This window comes from Somniosus microcephalus, unplaced genomic scaffold (genome assembly GCF_052327205.1).
Source record: "Somniosus microcephalus isolate GS21.2 unplaced genomic scaffold, FLI_Smic_1.0 scaffold172, whole genome shotgun sequence".
Taxonomy (NCBI): domain Eukaryota; kingdom Metazoa; phylum Chordata; class Chondrichthyes; order Squaliformes; family Somniosidae; genus Somniosus; species Somniosus microcephalus.
Genome location: NW_028225359.1, coordinates 538281 through 558299, shown reverse-complemented (window position 1 = coordinate 558299; position 20019 = coordinate 538281). Strand labels below are relative to the sequence as shown.

At 51.8% G+C, this 20019-nt stretch overlaps 1 protein-coding gene across 2 annotated transcripts in view; it reads right to left on the bottom strand.

The window, feature by feature from the left end:
• Nucleotides 1-9979: 9979 nt before the first annotated feature.
• LOC147082109 (acetylcholinesterase-like) overlaps nucleotides 9980-20019 on the bottom strand; it is a 41972-nt gene continuing 31932 nt past the window's right edge. For both annotated transcript variants that reach the window (XM_085980443.1, XM_085980442.1), the window contains exons 3-4: nucleotides 17293-17459; nucleotides 9980-10254 (exon numbers count right to left, since the gene is read on the bottom strand). In XM_085980443.1, the coding sequence (XP_085836569.1) occupies nucleotides 10157-10254; nucleotides 17293-17459 (265 nt within the window). In that variant the 3' untranslated portion in view covers nucleotides 9980-10156. The remainder of the gene's footprint in view (nucleotides 10255-17292; nucleotides 17460-20019) is intronic.

Below are 20019 nucleotides of genomic sequence, written 5' to 3'. Positions count from 1 at the left end.
CTGTTAATTTTTTTAGTGAAGGCCGAGGATCGTGGTCATCTTTTGTTTACTCTTTTGTTCATTGTCTCCAGGTTGTGAGAGCCAGTTATGTGTCTGACTGATTTTTTGGGGGTTTCTCTCTATTACTTTGTCATGCGGGAAGGGCACACAGTTTGTTAAATAAAGAAGTGTCTTTATTCAGATTGTGCATGTTTGCTCTTTGAACTATTTGTTGCCTTGGCCGGCTCAGGGGTTGCGGAACGGTTCCATTCATGTTCTTTCAATGGCACAAGCCATTCCCTCAGAGGGGGCCTAGAACCGACTTGCAATAAGCTGCTGATGGACGGCCCTTGCACTTTGTGCCTCCCTCCCGTCTTGGTGCTCCTCCTCCTCCTCCTCCTCCTCTGCTGGTGCTCCAATGTCTGGTGGCAGTGGCTGAGTCCTAAGGATTGCCAGGTTATGCAGCATGCAGCACACTACAACGAAATGGGAGACTCGCTCAGGTGAGTACTGAAGGGCTCCCCCGGAATGGTCCAGACAGCGGAACCGTTGCTTTAGCACGCCGATTGTGTGCTCAATGATGTTCCTGGTCGCTTGATGGCTCTCATTGTATCGTTCTTCAGCAGGGGTGCTGGGCGCACGGAGCGGGGTGATCAGCCAGGTGCACAGAGGATAGCCCTTGTCCCCGAGAAGCCAGCCTCCTGGGAGAGCCGGGGCTTCGAAAAGGTCTGCCACAGAAGTCTGGCGCAGGATGAAGGCGTCGTGGCTGCTGCCTGGAAAGCGGGCATTGACAGCTAGTATCAGCTGTCTGTGGTCACACACCAACTGGACGTTCAACGAATGGAACCCCTTCCGGTTGTGGTAATACTCGGCATTCTCTTGCGGCGCCCGCAAAGCCACATGCGTGCAGTCAATGGCGCCCTGGACCATGGGGAAGCCCGCTATTCTTGCAAATCCCATTGCACGCTCTTGCTGCTTGTCCAGGGTCATGGGGAAGGAAATGTACTGACGTCTCCTTTTAAAGAGGGCATTCATGACTTGACGGATGCAGCAATGCACCGCGAACTGGGAGACATTGGCAATGTCCCCAGTAGCAGATTGAAAGGAGCCGGTGGCATAGAAGTTGAGAGCCACTGTCACCTTCACTGCCACCAACAGAGAGGTCCTGTTCCTCAGTTGAGGGTGCAGATCTGGTTGAAGCAGGTGGCAGAGCTCAGTGACCACCTCCCTGCTGAATCGAAGCCTCCGAAAACACTGCTCCTCAGACATGTTGAGGTATGAGAACTGTTGGCGGAATACCCTGGGAGGGTAAGGTCTCCTGTGCCGACGCCTGTTGGCCCTCCTCCGTCTGGCCATGATTGGCACTCTCTCGCGGCGTCTCTGAGCCCTCTCAATGTAATGGAGAAGCCCAACGTTTCCACCCATTGCAGCCCCCATAGTATGTGGCCACTCAAAGTTATGCCAGTGAAAAAGCAAACCAACTACAAAGTTCTGGGCCGAAGCCAGAAGTACCTGTGCGAGCGCTGAGTCAATGCAGAAAGCTCTCTCCCTTTGTCTCTCTGCAAATCTCTCTCTCTCACAGAAGGAGTGGTCCAAAAATGGCTACCACAAAGAAGCCAGGAAGAGCCCCCTTTAAATACCGCCCTCCCAGCCCCACAGCGACTGGGAACCGTTCCAGTCAACCAGTCGCTGGGAGCGCCAGGCGGAGAGGAGGGGGGGCGCCACTGAAGTTCCGGTTCGGGGCGCCCCAAGGGCATTGCACCATGAAATGACGTCAGGATCTGCGCGCGCAGCTGAGCGGGCGTTGCGGTTTTGCGTCGCCGCTAAATGTCCGCTCAATTTCGCGAGAGGCGCAGATCTCGCTGCGCCCAGGCGCTAGCCGGCTCGCGCCCCACTTATCACCCTCTTAAGGCGCTAATGGGTGGCGCTAACAACTGAATTTCTCCCCGAGTGTCTTCGCTTACACCACTTCCGTCGGGAGCGAGTTCCAGGTCCTCACCACTCACTGCGTAAAAAAGGTTTTCCTCATGTTTCCCCTGTATCTCTTGCCCAAAACCTTAAATCTGTGTCCCCTAGTCCTCGTACCATCAACTAGTGGGAACAGCCTTTCCCCGTCTAGCCTATCCAAACCCGACATAATCTCGTACACCTCGATCAAATCACCCCTCAACATCCTTTGCTCTAATGACAACAAATCCAGCTTCTCCAACCTGTCCTTGTAGCTAAGATCCCCCATCCCAGGAACCATTCTGGTAAATCCCTCTGCACCCTCTCAAGAGCCTTCACATCCTTCCTAAAGTGTGGTGACCAGAACTGGACTACACAGGATATACAGCACAGAAATAGGCCATTCGGCCCAACCAGTCCATGCCGGCGTTTATGCTCCACTCGAGCCTCCTCCCGTCTTTCCTCATCTCACTATCAGCATAACCCTCGATTCCCTTCTCCCTCATATCTATCGCTTGTCCAGCCTCCCCTTTAATGCATCGATACTATTCGCTTCAACCACTCCCTGTGGTAGCGAGTTCCACATTCTCACCACTCTCTGGGTAAAGAAGTTTCTCCTGAATTCTTCTGATTTCCCAAAGAAAACTGTGAATGGCTGTTTTAAAAGGTGATGTTTCCACAAGCTGAGTTTGGGAGCCAAATGGATATTGGAATACATTCTGAGACTGGAGTTCTTTCCTGGAACGATTGTGTTATTGTGATAAACCTTGTACAACAGAAATGAAGTATGTTTCTCCACGATTTATTGTGCTTTTAGCTTCTTCTGTTGTCATGGTAATTTGGGGTATTAAAAAGCCAGCTTCGCACACACAGAATGAGTTCCAGTTTACTTTTGACGCCGCTGTAACAGGTCGTCAACCTTTCCGGCGCTAGTTGCGTGAGGGAGGGGCCAAGCTATTCAATTCAACTACAAACATCGAGTGGGACTAGTTCTAATTACGTTTGACAGGCTCCTTTCTGCTAACTTAAATCCCATCATTTTCGGGGAAAGTATTTCTTCGTCTGGCTGGTTCTCTGGGAATTGATATGAAGCCTTCATAGAGTGATAATCAGGATGAGGAAATGAAAAAAGAACAGTCACATAACAAGACTTGGAGAGACTGGAGAAGCTGGGATTGTTCTCCTTGGAACGGAGACGGTTAAGGGGAGATTTAACAGCAATGTTCAAAATCATGAAAGGTTTTGATAGAGAAAATAAGGAAAACTATATACAGTGGCAGAAGGGTCGGTAACCGGAGAACACAGGTTTAAGATAATTGCCAAAAGAATCACAGGGGAGATTGAGGAGAATTTTTTTTACGCAGCGAGTAATTGCGATCTGGAATGCGGTGGAAGCAGATTCAATAGTAACTTTCTAAAGGGAATTGGATAAATACTTGAAAAGGAAAAATTTGCAGGGCTGTGGGGAAAGGGGGGAGTGAGACTAATTGGAGAGCTCTTTCAAAGAGCCGGCACAGACACGATGGGCCGAATGGCCTCCTTCTGTGCTTTGTGATTCTATGACTTACTTCAGAACAGCAGTGATAAATGTTTATCATTTTCGACTTTGGCATTTGGCATCAGGGCAGTACTTGGGGGCAGGGGCAGTACTTGGGGGCAGGGGCAGTACTTGGGGGCAGGGGCAGTACTTGGGGGCAGGGGCAGTACTTGGGGGCAGGGGCAGTACTTGGGGGCAGGGGCAGTACTTGGGGGCAGGGGCAGTACTTGGGGGCAGGGGCAGTACTTGGGGGCAGGGGCAGTACTTGGGGGCAGGGGCAGTACTTGGGGGCAGGGGCAGTACTTGGGGGCAGGGGCAGTACTTGGGGGCAGGGGCAGTACTTGGGGGCAGGGGCAGTACTTGGGGGCAGGGGCAGTACTTGGGGGCAGGGGCAGTACTTGGGGGCAGGGGCAGTACTTGGGGGCAGGGGCAGTACTTGGGGGCAGGGGCAGTACTTGGGGGCAGGGGCAGTACTTGGGGGCAGGGGCAGTACTTGGGGGCAGGGGCAGTACTTGGGGGCAGGGGCAGTACTTGGGGGCAGGGGCAGTACTTGGGGGCAGGGGCAGTACTTGGGGGCAGGGGCAGTACTTGGGGGCAGGGGCAGTACTTGGGGGCAGGGGCAGTACTTGGGGGCAGGGGCAGTACTTGGGGGCAGGGGCAGTACTTGGGGGCAGGGGCAGTACTTGGGGGCAGGGGCAGTACTTGGGGGCAGGGGCAGTACTTGGGGGCAGGGGCAGTACTTGGGGGCAGGGGCAGTACTTGGGGGCAGGGGCAGTACTTGGGGGCAGGGGCAGTACTTGGGGGCAGGGGCAGTACTTGGGGGCAGGGGCAGTACTTGGGGGCAGGGGCAGTACTTGGGGGCAGGGGCAGTACTTGGGGGCAGGGGCAGTACTTGGGGGCAGGGGCAGTACTTGGGGGCAGGGGCAGTACTTGGGGGCAGGGGCAGTACTTGGGGGCAGGGGCAGTACTTGGGGGCAGGGGCAGTACTTGGGGGCAGGGGCAGTACTTGGGGGCAGGGGCAGTACTTGGGGGCAGGGGCAGTACTTGGGGGCAGGGGCAGTACTTGGGGGCAGGGGCAGTACTTGGGGGCAGGGGCAGTACTTGGGGGCAGGGGCAGTACTTGGGGGCAGGGGCAGTACTTGGGGGCAGGGGCAGTACTTGGGGGCAGGGGCAGTACTTGGGGGCAGGGGCAGTACTTGGGGGCAGGGGCAGTACTTGGGGGCAGGGGCAGTACTTGGGGGCAGGGGCAGTACTTGGGGGCAGGGGCAGTACTTGGGGGCAGGGGCAGTACTTGGGGGCAGGGGCAGTACTTGGGGGCAGGGGCAGTACTTGGGGGCAGGGGCAGTACTTGGGGGCAGGGGCAGTACTTGGGGGCAGGGGCAGTACTTGGGGGCAGGGGCAGTACTTGGGGGCAGGGGCAGTACTTGGGGGCAGGGGCAGTACTTGGGGGCAGGGGCAGTACTTGGGGGCAGGGGCAGTACTTGGGGGCAGGGGCAGTACTTGGGGGCAGGGGCAGTACTTGGGGGCAGGGGCAGTACTTGGGGGCAGGGGCAGTACTTGGGGGCAGGGGCAGTACTTGGGGGCAGGGGCAGTACTTGGGGGCAGGGGCAGTACTTGGGGGCAGGGGCAGTACTTGGGGGCAGGGGCAGTACTTGGGGGCAGGGGCAGTACTTGGGGGCAGGGGCAGTACTTGGGGGCAGGGGCAGTACTTGGGGGCAGGGGCAGTACTTGGGGGCAGGGGCAGTACTTGGGGGCAGGGGCAGTACTTGGGGGCAGGGGCAGTACTTGGGGGCAGGGGCAGTACTTGGGGGCAGGGGCAGTACTTGGGGGCAGGGGCAGTACTTGGGGGCAGGGGCAGTACTTGGGGGCAGGGGCAGTACTTGGGGGCAGGGGCAGTACTTGGGGGCAGGGGCAGTACTTGGGGGCAGGGGCAGTACTTGGGGGCAGGGGCAGTACTTGGGGGCAGGGGCAGTACTTGGGGGCAGGGGCAGTACTTGGGGGCAGGGGCAGTACTTGGGGGCAGGGGCAGTACTTGGGGGCAGGGGCAGTACTTGGGGGCAGGGGCAGTACTTGGGGGCAGGGGCAGTACTTGGGGGCAGGGGCAGTACTTGGGGGCAGGGGCAGTACTTGGGGGCAGGGGCAGTACTTGGGGGCAGGGGCAGTACTTGGGGGCAGGGGCAGTACTTGGGGCAGGGGCAGTACTTGGGCAGGGGCAGTACTTGGGCAGGGGCAGTACTTGGGCAGGGGCAGTACTTGGGCAGGGGCAGTACTTGGGCAGGGGCAGTACTTGGGCAGGGGCAGTACTTGGGCAGGGGCAGTACTTGGGCAGGGGCAGTACTTGGGCAGGGGCAGTACTTGGGCAGGGGCAGTACTTGGGCAGGGGCAGTACTTGGGCAGGGGCAGTACTTGGGCAGGGGCAGTACTTGGGTAAAGGGCAGTACTTGGGCAGGGGCAGTACTTGGGCAGGGGCAGTATTTGGGCAGGGGCAGTATTTGGGGAGGGGCAGTATTTGGGTAAAGGGCAGTATTTGGGCAGGGGCAGTATTTGGGGAGGGGCAGTATTTGGGTAAAGGGCAGTATTTGGGTAGGGGCAGTATTTGGGTAAAGGGCAGTATTTGGGCAGGGGCAGTATTTGGGCAGGGGCAGTATTTGGGCAGGGGCAGTATTTGGGCAGGGGCAGTATTTGGGCAGGGGCAGTATTTGGGCAGGGGCAGTATTTGGGCAGGGGCAGTATTTGGGTAAAGGGCAGTATTTGGGCAGGGGCAGTATTTGGGCAGGGGCAGTATTTGGGCAGGGGCAGTATTTGGGCAGGGGCAGTATTTGGGCAGGGGCAGTATTTGGGCAGGGGCAGTATTTGGGCAGGGGCAGTATTTGGGCAGGGGCAGTATTTGGGCAGGGGCAGTATTTGGGTAAAGGGCAGTATTTGGGCAGGGGCAGTATTTGGGCAGGGGCAGTATTTGGGCAGGGGCAGTATTTGGGCAGGGGCAGTATTTGGGGAGGGGCAGTATTTGGGTAAGGGCAGTATTTGGGTAGGGGCAGTATTTGGGTAAAGGGCAGTATTTGGGTAGGGGCAGTATTTGGGTAAAGGGCAGTATTTGGGGAGGGGCAGTATTTGGGGAGGGGCAGTATTTGGGGAGGGGCAGTATTTGGGGAGGGGCAGTATTTGGGGAGGGGCAGTATTTGGGGAGGGGCAGTATTTGGGGAGGGGCAGTATTTGGGGAGGGGCAGTATTTGGGGAGGGGCAGTATTTGGGGAGGGGCAGTATTTGGGGAGGGGCAGTATTTGGGCGGGGGCAGTATTTGGGGAGGGGGCAGTATTTGGGGAGGGGCAGTATTTGGGGAGGGGCAGTATTTGGGCAGGGGCAGTATTTGGGCAGGGGCAGTATTTGGGCAGGGGCAGTATTTGGGCAGGGGCAGTATTTGGGCAGGGGCAGTATTTGGGCAGGGGCAGTATTTGGGTAAAGGGCAGTATTTGGGCAGGGGCAGTATTTGGGCAGGGGCAGTATTTGGGCAGGGGCAGTATTTGGGCAGGGGCAGTATTTGGGGAGGGGCAGTATTTGGGTAAAGGGCAGTATTTGGGTAGGGGCAGTATTTGGGTAAAGGGCAGTATTTGGGTAGGGGCAGTATTTGGGGAGGGGCAGTATTTGGGGAGGGGCAGTATTTGGGGAGGGGCAGTATTTGGAGAGGGGCAGTATTTGGGGAGGGGCAGTATTTGGGGAGGGGCAGTATTTGGGGAGGGGCAGTATTTGGGGAGGGGCAGTATTTGGGGAGGGGCAGTATTTGGGGAGGGGCAGTATTTGGGGAGGGGCAGTATTTGGGGAGGGGCAGTATTTGGGGAGGGGGAGTATTTGGGGAGGGGCAGTATTTGGGTGGGGGCAGTATTTGGGGAGGGGGCAGTATTTGGGGAGGGGCAGTATTTGGGGAGGGGCAGTATTTGGGTAAGGGCAGTATTTGGGTAGAGGCAGTATTTGGGTAGGGTCTGTATTTGGGTAGGGGCAGTGTTTGGGTAGGGGCAGTGTTTGGGGAGGGGCAGTGTTTGGGGAGGGGCAGTGTTTGGGGAGGGGCAGTGTTTGGGTAAGGGCAGTATTTGGGTAGGGGCAGTATTTGGGTAGGGGCAGTATTTGGGTAGGGGCAGTATTTGGGTAGGGGCAGTATTTGGGTAGGGGCAGTATTTGGGTAGGGGCAGTATTTGGGTAGGGGCAGTATTTGGTAAGGGGCAGTATTTGGGTAAGGGGCAGTATTTGGGTACGGGGCAGTATTTGGGTACGGGGCAGTATTTGGGTAAGGGGCAGTATTTGGGTAAGGGGCAGTATTTGGGTACGGGGCAGTATTTGGGTAGGGGCAGTATTTGGGTAGGGGCAGTATTTGGGTAGGGGCAGTATTTGGGTAGGGGCAGTATTTGGGTAGGGGCAGTATTTGGGTAGGGGCAGTATTTGGGTAGGGGCAGTATTTGGGTAGGGGCAGTATTTGGGTAGGGGCAGTATTTGGGTAGGGGCAGTATTTGGGTTGGGGCAGTATAAGGGTAGGGACAGTATTTGGGTAGGGACAGTATTTGGGTAGGGGCAGTATTTGGGTTGGGGCAGTATTTGGGTTGGGGCAGTATAAGGGTAGGGACAGTATTTGGGTAAGGGCAGTATTCGGATTGTCAGTCACTCCCCCACTGTCACTCTCTCGGTTTTTAAGGTAAATGATTCAGCGAGTCAGAGAACCACATTTCAGCGGCTCTCACAAGCTCTACCATTGGATCCTCCAGTTCAAACCAAAACGCGGGCACCAGTGCAAAACGCCCAGAATGACGGGCCTATTACAGAAGCAGCCCAGTGGGGAATTTTCATTTTCCAAGCCAGCCACCCTCTATCTCTCTCAGCTAGCCTCAGCATTCGATGCCAAAGTGTGTTGAATTGGGCCGAGACTGTGCCAACTCATTTTACATTGAACCCCGACAGCTGGGGGAGAGAGGGAGAGAGTGCCCGGCATTGATTGACACCAAGGCGGAGAGACAGTGGGGAGGTGGAGATAACAGTCGTGTGCTCACAATTTCCCAAGAAGCCCCCTCGGAAGGGCGAGCCTTGGTGCCGAGAGCGGGCATTGGTAGAAGTTTCCCGTAAGCCTGAGACTTCTATATTCAGCAAAGCCGCTCTGAGATGCAACGACGGTTAGACGAAGCACGAAGGCCTGGGGAAACAGGGATAAGGTAATCTGTTCATGAACGGCCCTGAGAAACAGCTCAGTCCCTCAGGGTCCGAATCGGGACAGAGTTAAAGGACACATTCCAAGGTTTCAGGCAAATGTGCGACAGTAACACACGATAGAGATATTAATGTAGCACCGCTTGGAGATTAATAGAGCTGGAGCTGTTCAACAGGGAAGCAACGAAGACAATTTTAAAATTAAATAACTTTCAAACAGCCAAGATTCTGAGGGTAGTTTACGAAGGTTAAAAAAAAGTTAAAATTAACTGATTGTCTCAACAGGAGTGTTCTGGTGGTTTGATTTTACAAAACTCAATTTTTTTAATAAAAGCCCCTTTGTTTTTTCTACATTGTGTGAAGCATTTGAAGGCTGGAGTACCCACCTTCGCGCCCCCCCCCCCCCCTCAAGCTGTGGGGGGGAAGGCAGCTCCGTTACCAGCCTGTTGTACCTCATCTCCTTCTGGGTAACTCAGCAAGCTAGGCCGAGGACTAGGCCACAAACCAGGCATCGCAGCTCCCCCTTTTCTTCTTTGGCCACCCACCACCGCCCCCCACCCCGGCCTACTCCAGCACACTATTTCCAGCCAGGAAAGTGAGCCTAGATGCAGGCCGTTGCGACAGCTCGGGGGAAACGCCCAATGGCCTGTCCTTGCCTTTGCTCGCTGCGAGCAAGGTGGAGGAGAGGGGGGCAGCACTGAATCGCCGGGAGCGGGGTTTGAGTTTAGTCTGGTGCGCTGGGCCGGAGAGGCCCCAGCCATCTTGGTACAGCCAGCGAGCGGCTCACCGATCAGGAAGAGCGGGAACTGGAAAGGAGGGGGATGGATGTAGGTGAGCTGGGGGGGGTGGGGGAGGTGCGGAGGGGGTCGTGGGATGGTGGTTGGTGAGGACGAAACGAACCAGATCATTTCTGTGGGGGCAGAATTGTAAAAGAAAATTTGGGCCTGTTTTGGGAGTGGCCTGCGGCCCTTTAAAAACCGCTGGTCAGGCTGCTCGTCACCAGGGGCCAATGAGGTGGGGCAGGCGCACGCAAGGCTTGCCCACTGGTCCATGAAAACTGCCTCGGGTTCGGGGGGGGTCTTACATTGAAATAATGCTCCCACCTATTTCAGGTGGGAACGATGGCCACCCATCCCGAGGACTCCTAGAAAATCCAGTCGGGCGGGCCTCGGGGGGCCAAGGTGCAGGACTTGCGTCTTTAAATTTTGCGTTTGCCTATCGCCCCGCTTCGCGATACAACCGGAGTGGTAGGCTTACTGAAATCACCCCCCACCCACTTCCCAGCCAACTCAAGCCAACATCTCACAGTCAGGCAAGACAACAATGGCCAACTGTGGTCCAGGAGTGAAGGAGGTTCCGAACTGCCCCCGATCTGCATTCTGAGCACCTCTGGTCCCGTGCCTTTCGCAAACTCCTGATCAACAGTCCCCCTTTCCTCCTTTCACCCTTGTACTGGCTTTCTCACATCAGGATGGACGTTACACGTCTCGGGCGGGTTTTTTTTGCTTAGCGGAGAGAGAAGCAGAGAAGGGAAAGTAAAGCAACATAGAAACCGTTCCCCTTACAACTAGGTGTCCCGTTGCCAGAAAGTCCTCCATCACATGCTAAAATAAAAAGGGAACAAGGGTTAAATTAACTCAAAATGTGAAATTAAAACACTTCTGTAATTAGGATAACTAATTTAAGAATGCCTTACCGTTAATCAGCTGTCCTTTTATCGCCTCCAATTTTTCAGCCTCTCCCCCACAAAAGGGTGGACGGCTTTAAGTTCCTCGGAGTCCACATCACAGAAGACCTCTCCTGGTCCCTCAACACCTCTCTGGTGAAGAAGGCCCAGCAGCGCCTATATTTCTTAAGGAGGCTGAAGGGATGTAACCTGTCACCCCTGATCCTCTCTAACTTTTACCGCTGCACTATAGAGAGCATCCTGACAAACTGTATCACAGTATGGTATGGCAGCTGTAGCTACTATGACCGGAAAGCCCTGCAGCGGGTAGTCAAAACTGCCCAACGCATTACCGGCACCCGGCTACCGACCATAGAGCACATATACCAGAAACGCTGTCTACGGAGGTCACGGTCCATCATCAAAGACCCTACCCACCCCAGCCACAGTCTGTTCGCCCTCCTGCCATCTGGGAGACGCTACAGATGCATTCGCACCCGTACGACCAGATTTAGGAACAGCTTCTTTCCCAGGGCTGTCATCCTACTGAACTCCACAAATAAACTCTAAAGCCTGCACATCTGCCAATGCACTTTATTATGGTTATGTTTATGTTAATGTATTACAAGCCAAATGTATGTTAAATGTTTAAATGTCTTAATCTAAATGTACACTCTCGGGAGCCGCAAGCCTACATTTCGTTGTACTGCACTTGCGCACTAACAATGACAATAAAAGTTGATTTGATTTTTGATTTGATTTGAGATGGTGATTTGTTGCCAAGGGCAACGTGCCCCCCCCCCCCCCACCCCACTGTGGTCCCATTCTTCAGCGTAGACAATGAGTGCCAATGGGCTGTTCGGATGTGGAGGGCATCACGCCCAAGCTCGATCCTGCCCTCACGCCACACGTCCCCGCCCACATTTACCAGCTCAGTTTCCTCTGCCCTAATGCGAGGTCTGGTCATGGCTGAGGGGTGCGAAGCGGAGTTCGAGCCTGGCGGCAGGGCAGATTGGGAGGTCGGGGAGGGTGGAACCTTCCGTCCCAGTAAAGGCTCAGTTTCCACAGCAGGTAAGCCACACAGAGAAGCATCAACCGGTCCTTAAAGGGCCAGCATTACTTTTCCGTGGCATAATTAACTGTCAAACGGAGGCCAGCCCACTGTAGCTTTAAGTGTTTTACTATTGGCTGTTATGCGAATAGCAAATGTCCACCAACTCTCCCCCTCCACCCCCACCCCTCCCCGCCCGGGTCGGTTTCCTGAAGTGCGGTTACAAAATACGTCCGAACGAGACAGCTTGCAGTTCGAGGATATCCACTGAGGAAGGATTGGTCCTTTCGACCGCTCAGCCTTCCCTCGGGAATGCGATATGGACCACACTATGGATGTACAGTGAGAGCTGTACATATTGGATCCACCGACGGCGCGCACTTTGTCTGCTATGAAAGGTTGTCCATTTAGTCACAGAGTACAAAAGCAAGGAAGTTATGCTAAACCTTTCTAAATCATTGGTTAAGCCTCAGCTGGAATATTGTGTCCCATTCTGGGCACCAGACCTTTAGGAAGGATGTCAAGGCCGTGGAGAGGGTGCAGAGGGGATTTACTACAATTTTACACAGGATTACATCGGATATATGGCACAGAAACAGGCCATTCGGCCCAACCAGTCTATGCCGGTGTTTATGCTCCACTCGAGCCTCCTCCCGTCTTTCCTCATCTAACTCTATCAGCATAGCCCTCGATTCCCTTCTCCCTCATATCCTTGTCCAGCCTCCCCTTAAACGCATCTATACTATTCGCCTCAACCACTCCCTGTGGTAGCGAGTTCCACATTCTCACCACTCTCTGGGTAAAGAAGTTTCTCCTGAATTCCCTGTTAGATTTCTTGGTGACTATCTTATATTGATGGCCTCTAGTTTTGCTCTTCCCCACAAGTGGAAACATTCTCTCTGTATCCACTCTATCAAAACCTTTCATAATTTTAAAGACCTCTATTAGGTCACCCCTCAGCCTTCTCTTTTCAGGGGAAGAGAAAAGAGACCCAGCCTGTTCATCCTTTCCTGATAGTTATAACCTCGCATTTCTGGTATCATCCTTGTAAATCTTCTCTGCACCCTCTCCAGTGCCTCTATATCCCTTTTATAATATGGTGATGATACCAGAGATGAGGCACTACAGTTATGTGGAGAGATTGGAGAAGCTGGGATTGTTCACCTTAGAGCAGTGAAGATTAAGAGGAAATTTAATAGAGATGTTCAGAATTATGAAGTGTTTTGATAGAGTATATAGGGAGAAACTGTTTCCACTGGCAGGAGGGTCGGTAACCAGAGGAACAGGGGGAGGCCATTCATTCCCTTGGGCCTGTTCCGCCATTCAATGAGATCATGGCTGAGCTGTGATCTAACTCCATATACCCACCTTTGGCCCATATCCCTTAATACCTATGGTTAACATAAAACTATCAATCTCCGACTTAAGATAGATTTAAGATAATTTGCAACAGAAAAAACAGGGAGCGGGGAGATGAGGATAATTTTTTTTACGCAGCGAGTTGTTATCTGGAATGCACTGCCTGAAAGGGCAATGGAAGCAGATTCAATAACTTTCAGAAGGAAACCGGAAATGTTAATATTTGCAGGGTTTTGGGGAAAGAGCAGGGGGGAGTGGGACTAATTGGAGAGCTCTTTCAAAGAGCCGGCACAGGCACGATGGGCTGAATGGCCTCCTCCTGTGCGGTATGATTCTAGCCATTAGGAATGGTATCACCTGCCACATGTGGAGTTGGCGTGAGCTCTAGAACCCTACTGAAGTAAATACCAGGCTCCAGAACCATATTAGGTAAATACCAGATTCTAGAACCTGATTAGATTAAATACCAGGCTCCAGAATCATAGTGCAGTAAATATGAGGCTACAGAACCATATTAAGTAAATGCCAGGGTTGATAATGCTTTTGGACTAATTACTGGGCTCCAGAACCCCACTGAAGTAAATACCAGGTTCTAGAATGGTTTTGAAGTAAATACCAGGCTCCAGAACCCTATTGAAATAAATACCTCCCTCCAGAACCGTTTTGAAGAAAATACCAGCTTCTAGAACCCTACTGAAGTTAATACCTCGCTCTGGAATCCTACTGAAGTAAATACCAGCTTCTAGAACCTTATAGAAGTAAATACCAGGCTCTAGAACCATTTTGAAGTAAATATCAGGCTCTGGGACCCTATTAAAGCAAATACCTGGCTCAAGGGGGAAAAATTCAATATCGCCCTGTTTGTGGCGCCATTATCGGCCGTGCGCAAAGTTTAGCGCCTGGCGCTAGCTATCGCCTCCGACAGCAAACTTTTTATCACCCCTGGAGGTGATTGGAGCGCTAAATCAGGCGCTTCACACCTGTCTTAAGGCGCAAAGGCCAAGGAGCGAGGCGCTATCTCAGAGCGCTGGCGAAGCAAGGGCAAATCAAAATAAACCTGCAAAGTGCTGCTCAGTACTCAAAACTCCTTCACACAGCATTGAATCTCTCCAGAAGTCTCTCTCTCTCTCTCTCTCAGAATGTGTGGTGCAAAAATGTCACCGAGAAAAAAAGGCAGGAAGCGGTTGCCTTTAAATAGCGCTCCCCCAGTCCCTTTCTGACAGCATAACGCTCCCCTCAACCTGTCGTTGCTAGCGGCAGGCGGTAAGGCAGGAGCGCCACCCAATATCCGGTCCGGGGCGCTACCGGGGCATTGCGCACTCGACTGACATCACAATCTGCTGGCGCAGGAGATCGTGGCGGTAGTGTTTAGCGCCGTCGCAAAATGTCTAGTTAATTTCGCGAGCGGCGCAAACATCGCCGCGCCCGGGCGCTAGTTGCTTTGCGCCCCATTAGTGCCCTCTTAAGGCGCTAACGGGAGGTGCAAACAACTGAATTCCCCCCCCTAGAATCCTACTGAAGTAAATACCAATTTCTAGAACCCTATAGAAGTAAATACCAGGCTCTAGAACCATTATGAAGTAAATACCAGCTTCTAGAATCCTACTGAAGTTATTCTCTGGCTCTAGAATCCTATTAAATCAAATACCAGGCTCCAGAACCCTATTGGAGTAAGTACCTGACTCTAGAATCCTACTGAAGTAATTACCAGGCTCTAGAACACAATTAAAGTAAATACCAGGCTGTAGAGTCCCATTGAAGTAAATACCAGCTTCTAGAACCCTATTGAAGTAAATACCTGGCTCTAGAAGCCTACTGAAGTAAATTTCTGGCTCTAGAACTGTTATGAAGTAAATACCAGCTTCTAGAACCCGATTGAAATAAATACCTGGCTCTAGAATCCTATGAAAGCAAATACCTTGCTCTAGAATCCTATAGAAGTAAATACCAGGCTCTATAATCCTATAGAAGTAAATACCAGGCTCTAGAAACCTATTGAAGTAAATACCTGGCTCTAGAACCCTACATAAGTAAATACCTGGCTCTAGAACCCTACAGAAGTAAATACCTGGCTCTAGAATCCTATTGAAGTAAATATCAGGCTCTAGAATCCTATTGAAGTAAATACCTGGCTCTAGAATCCTATTGAAGTAAATACCAGGCTCTAGAATCCTATTGAAGTAAATACCTGGCTCTAGAATCCTACTGAAGTAAATATCAGGCTCTAGAACCCTACAGAAGTAAATACCTGGCTCTAGAATCCTATTGAAGTAAATATCAGGCTCCAGAACCCTATTGAAGTAACTACCTGGCTCTAAAATCCTATTGAAGTAAATACCTGGCTCTAGAACCCTACAGAAGTAAATACCTGGCTCTAGAATCCTATTGAAGTAAATACCTGGCTCTAGAATCCTATTGAAGTAAATATCAGGCTCTAGAACCCTATTGAAGTAAATACCAGGCTCTAGAATCCTATTGAAGTAAATACCTGGCTCTAGAATCCTATTGAAGTAAATACCTGGCTCTAGAATCCTATTGAAGTAAATATCAGGCTCTAGAATCCTATTGAAGTAAATACCTGGCTCTAGAATCCTATTGAAGTAAATACCTGGCTCTAGAATCCTATTGAAGTAAATATCAGGCTCTAGAATCCTATTGAAGTAAATACCAGGCTCTAGAATCCTATTGAAGTAAATACCTGGTTCTAGAATCCTATTGAAGTAAATATCAGGCTCTAAAACCCTATTGAAGTAAATACCAGGCTCTAGAATCCTATTGAAGTAAATACCTGGCTCTAGAATCCTATTGAAGTAAATACCTGGCTCTAGAACCCTACAGAAGTAAATACCTGGCTCAAGAATCCTATTGAAGTAAATATCAGGCTCTAGAATCCTATTGAAGTAAATATCAGGCTCTAGAATCCTATTGAAGTAAATACCTGGCTCTAGAATCCTATTGAAGTAAATACCTGGCTCTAGAATCCTATTGAAGCAAATACCTGGCTCTAGAATCCTATTGAAGTAAAATACCTGGCTCTAGAACCCGATTGAAGTAATTACCAGGCTCTAGAACCCTATTGAAGTAAATACCTGGCTCTAGAACCCGATTGAAGTAATTACCAGGCTCTAGAACCCTATTGAAGTAAATACCTGGCTCTAGAAGCCTACTGAAGTAAATATCTGTCTCTAGAACCATTTGAAGTAAATACCAGCTTCTAGAACCCGATTGAAGTAAATACCTGGCTCTAGAATCCTATTAAAGCAAATACCTGGCTCTAGAATCCTATTGAAGTAAAATACCTGGCTCTAGAACCCGATTGAAGTAATTACCAGGCTCTAGAACCCTATTGAAGTAAATACCTGGCTCTAGAACCCGATTGAAGTAATTACCAGGCTCTAGAACCCTATTGAAGTAAATACCTGGCTCTAGAAGCCTACTGAAGTAAATATCTGTCTCTAGAACCATTTGAAGTGAATACCAGCTTCTAGAACCCGATTGAAGTAAATACCTGGCTCTAGAATCCTATTAAAGCAAATACCTGGCTCTAGAATCCTATAGAAGTAAATACCAGGCTCTAGAATCCTATTGAAGTAAATACCAGCTTCTAGAACCCTATTGAAGTAAATACCTGGCTCTAGAAGCCTACTGAAGTAAATATCTGGCTCTAGAACCATTTTGAAGTAAATACCAGCTTCGAGAACCCGATTGAAGTAAATACCTGGCTCTATAATCCTATTAAAGCAAATACCTGGCTCTAGAACCCTATTGAAGTAAATACCAGGCTCTAGGACCCTATTAAAGTAAATACCTGGCTCTAAAACCCTACTGAAGTAAGTACCAGGCTCCAGAACCCTATTTCAGTAAATACCAGGCTCCAGAACCCTATTCAAGTGAATACCAGGCTCTAGAACCCGACTGAAGCTAATACCAACCTCTAGAACCCTATTTCAGTAAATACCAGCTTCTAGAACTCTACTGAAGTAAATATCTGACTCCAGAACTCTGCTGAAATAAATACCTGGCTCCAGAACCCTACTGAAGTAAATACCAAGCTCCTGATCAGCACTCAGTCCCAAACTACCATCTTAGCAAAGTCTTAAGAATATTGCTGTCCATTTGTTTTAAAAACCTTTTACATCGCAGCACATGGATGAATTACCCATTAAATGGAAACGCAGGTGGAAACAGCTCACCGGTGGTGTCGATGGTAACTACCCTGCACAATGTGGAACTGAGTCACACGGAATGGTCCCAGGTTTGCATCCCGGCCTGTTCTGAGTGAGCTGGGCCAGTGTGGGTGGTGGTGGGGGGTGGGAGGAAACTATAACTGGTCCCCCTTCCCCGCATCGGAGAGGGGCAAAAACCCAGCCTGGGTTCTACCTGCCCACCGACTATTGGGCCCACTCTCAGCCCACAAGGATAGCCCAGGATGGACGGACAGGTGAGGTACCAGAGCGCCCGTGGGAGCGAACCCAGCGTCTTGGGGGAGAGAAGAGCGGGCGAAGAGCATCAATAAAACTCAGCGTGGATTAGAGCCTGGCCGCACCGAGGAGGGAAACACGTTACCTGTGGCATTGAGGAGCTTGGGGAGGAACTGGTTCCAGAATGCACACATCTGAACTCGTAGACCTTTATTGACCTTGATGGGCTCCACGTTGAGGTCAATGAACTTCTGGTCACTGGTGGTGAAGGGCGGCCATCTTCTTTTTTGCGTGTGAGGCTCATTTGGGTTCCTGGAGAGAAAAGAAACTCCACAATCAGATACTTGTTAGATGGGCCTTCAACTATTGTGCTTCAAACACAGGTACCTAACGGGATAGGAACACAGGAACAGGAGGAGGCCATTCAGCCCCTCAAGCCTGCTCCGCCATTCTATCAGATCATGGCTGACCTTCTACCTCAACTCCATTTACCCGCCTTTGCTCCACATCCCTCGATACCTTCACCCAACAAAAATCTATCCATCCCAGACTCGAAAGCTCCAATTCACCCCCAGCATCCACAAAGGTATTTCTAGAACTACTGCTCTCGCCGCGTCTTGAGATCCACGCTCAACGCCATGCGCCGCCACATGAACAACCTTGACCTCTCTCTTCAGCAGCACCGACGCACTCTATTTCAAAGCTGTCCGGGTCCACAGTTCCATTTCATCCTTCGACTCATCTGACGCTTCAACAAAAAACTTTTTTCCTTCCTTTCTGATGTCAAGGATCGCAAGCTTCATCAACTCTTGGACACTAACGCCCCTCCAGAACCTTCTTCCCCGTTACTTTCCTCTGATCCCATCCCTTCTTCCAATCTCACCCCCTGCCATGTTTTCACTATCCCCTCTGACCTTCCCCTTTCTGACCCCAAATGATCAGTCCTCAGCAAAGGCCTGAGCTTCATCCCCTTACGCCCCCATCTGAATGAATTTCGAGCTCGGCACGATGCTGAGCTCTTCTTCCATCGCCTTCGTCTCCGTGCCCACTTCTCTGGCCAGGAGTCTTCCCCCCGCACGGCTGAACCTTTCTCCCGCTTTCTAAATTCTCGTTCTACCTGGACCCCTCCCCCTGGCCTCTTGCCCTCTCTAGATCTTTTCATTGCTAACTGCCGCCGTGACATCGGCCGCCTCCATTTCTCTGCTCTCCTCTCTCACTCCAATCTAACTCCCTCTGAACTTGCTGCACTCCGTTCTCTCCGATCCAACCCTAACATTATCATTAAACCTGCTGATAAGGGTGGTGCTGTTGTTGTTTGGCGAACCGACCTCCACCGTGCGGAAGCTGAATGCCAACTCTCCAACACCTCCTCCTACCTCCGCCTGGACCATGACCCCACTAGCAAACATCAAGTCATTGTTTCCAAGTGTGTCACTGATCTCATCTCCTCTGGAGATCTTCCCTCCATGGCCGCCAACCTCATAGTCCCCCAACCCCGCACAGCCCGCTGCTACCTCCTTCCCAAGATCCACAAACAGGACTGCCCTGGTAGACCCATCGTTTCAGCCTGTTCTTGCCCCATGGAACTTATCTCTTCCTATCTCGACTCTATTTTTTCTCCCCTTGTCCAGTCTCTTCCCACCTACATTCGCGACTCTTCCGACGCCCTCCGTCACTTTAACAGTTTCCAGTTTCCTGGCCCCAACCGTCTCCTTTTCACCATGGACGTCCAATCCCTCTACACCTCCATCCCCCACCAGGACGGCCTTCGGGCGCTCCGTTTCTTCCTTGAACAGAGGCCCAACCAGTCCCCATCCACCACCACCCTCCTCCGCCTGGCTGAACTTGTTCTCACATTGAACAACTTCTCCTTTGACTCCACTCATTTCCTCCAAATCAAAGGTGTTGCTATGGAAACCTGCATGGGTCCTAGCTATGCCTGCCTGTTCATGGGATATGTGGAACATTCTTTGTTCCAGTCCTACTCAGGTCCCCTCCCTCACCTCTTTTTCCGGTACATCGATGACTGTATTGGTGCCGTTTCCTGCTCTCGCCCTGAACTGGGTAAGTTCATTCACTTTACTTCCAATTTCCACCCTGCCCTCACCTTCACATGGTCCATCTCCGACTCTTCCCTTCCCTTCCTTGACTTCTCCGTCTCCATTTCTGGCGATCGGCTTTCAACAAACATCCACTACAAGCCCACCGACTCCCACAGCTACCTGGACTACACTTCCTCCCACCCCGCTTCTTGTAAGGACTCTATTCCATTCTCCCAGTTTCTCCATCTCCGCCGCGTCTGTTCTGACGATGCCACCTTCCATACCAGTGCTTCCGACATGTCTTCCTTTTTCCTCAACCGAGGATTCCCCTCTACTGTGGTTGACACGGCCCTTGACCGTGTCCGTTCCATCTCCCGCACTTCTGCTCTCACCCCTTCCCCTCTCTCCCAGAACCATGATAGGGTTCCCCTTGTCCTCACCTTTCACCTCACCAGCCTCCACATTCAACGGATCATCCTCCGCCATCTCCAACGTGATCCCACCACCAAACACATCTTCCCTTCACCTCCCCTTTCAGCATTCCGAAGGGACCACTCCCTCCGCGACACCCTGGTCCACTCCTCAATCACCCCCAACAGCCCTTCTCCTTCACCTGGCACCTTCCCGTGCAAGCGCAGGAGATGCAACACATGCCCTTTTACCTCCTCCCTTCCCACTGTCCAGGGCCCCAAACACCCCTTCCAGGTGAAACAGCGATTTACTTGTACTTCTTCCAATTTAATATACTGTATTCGCTGCTCACGATGCGGTCTCCTCTACACTGGGGGGACCAAACGCAGATTGGGCGAGCGCTTTGCGGAACACCTCCG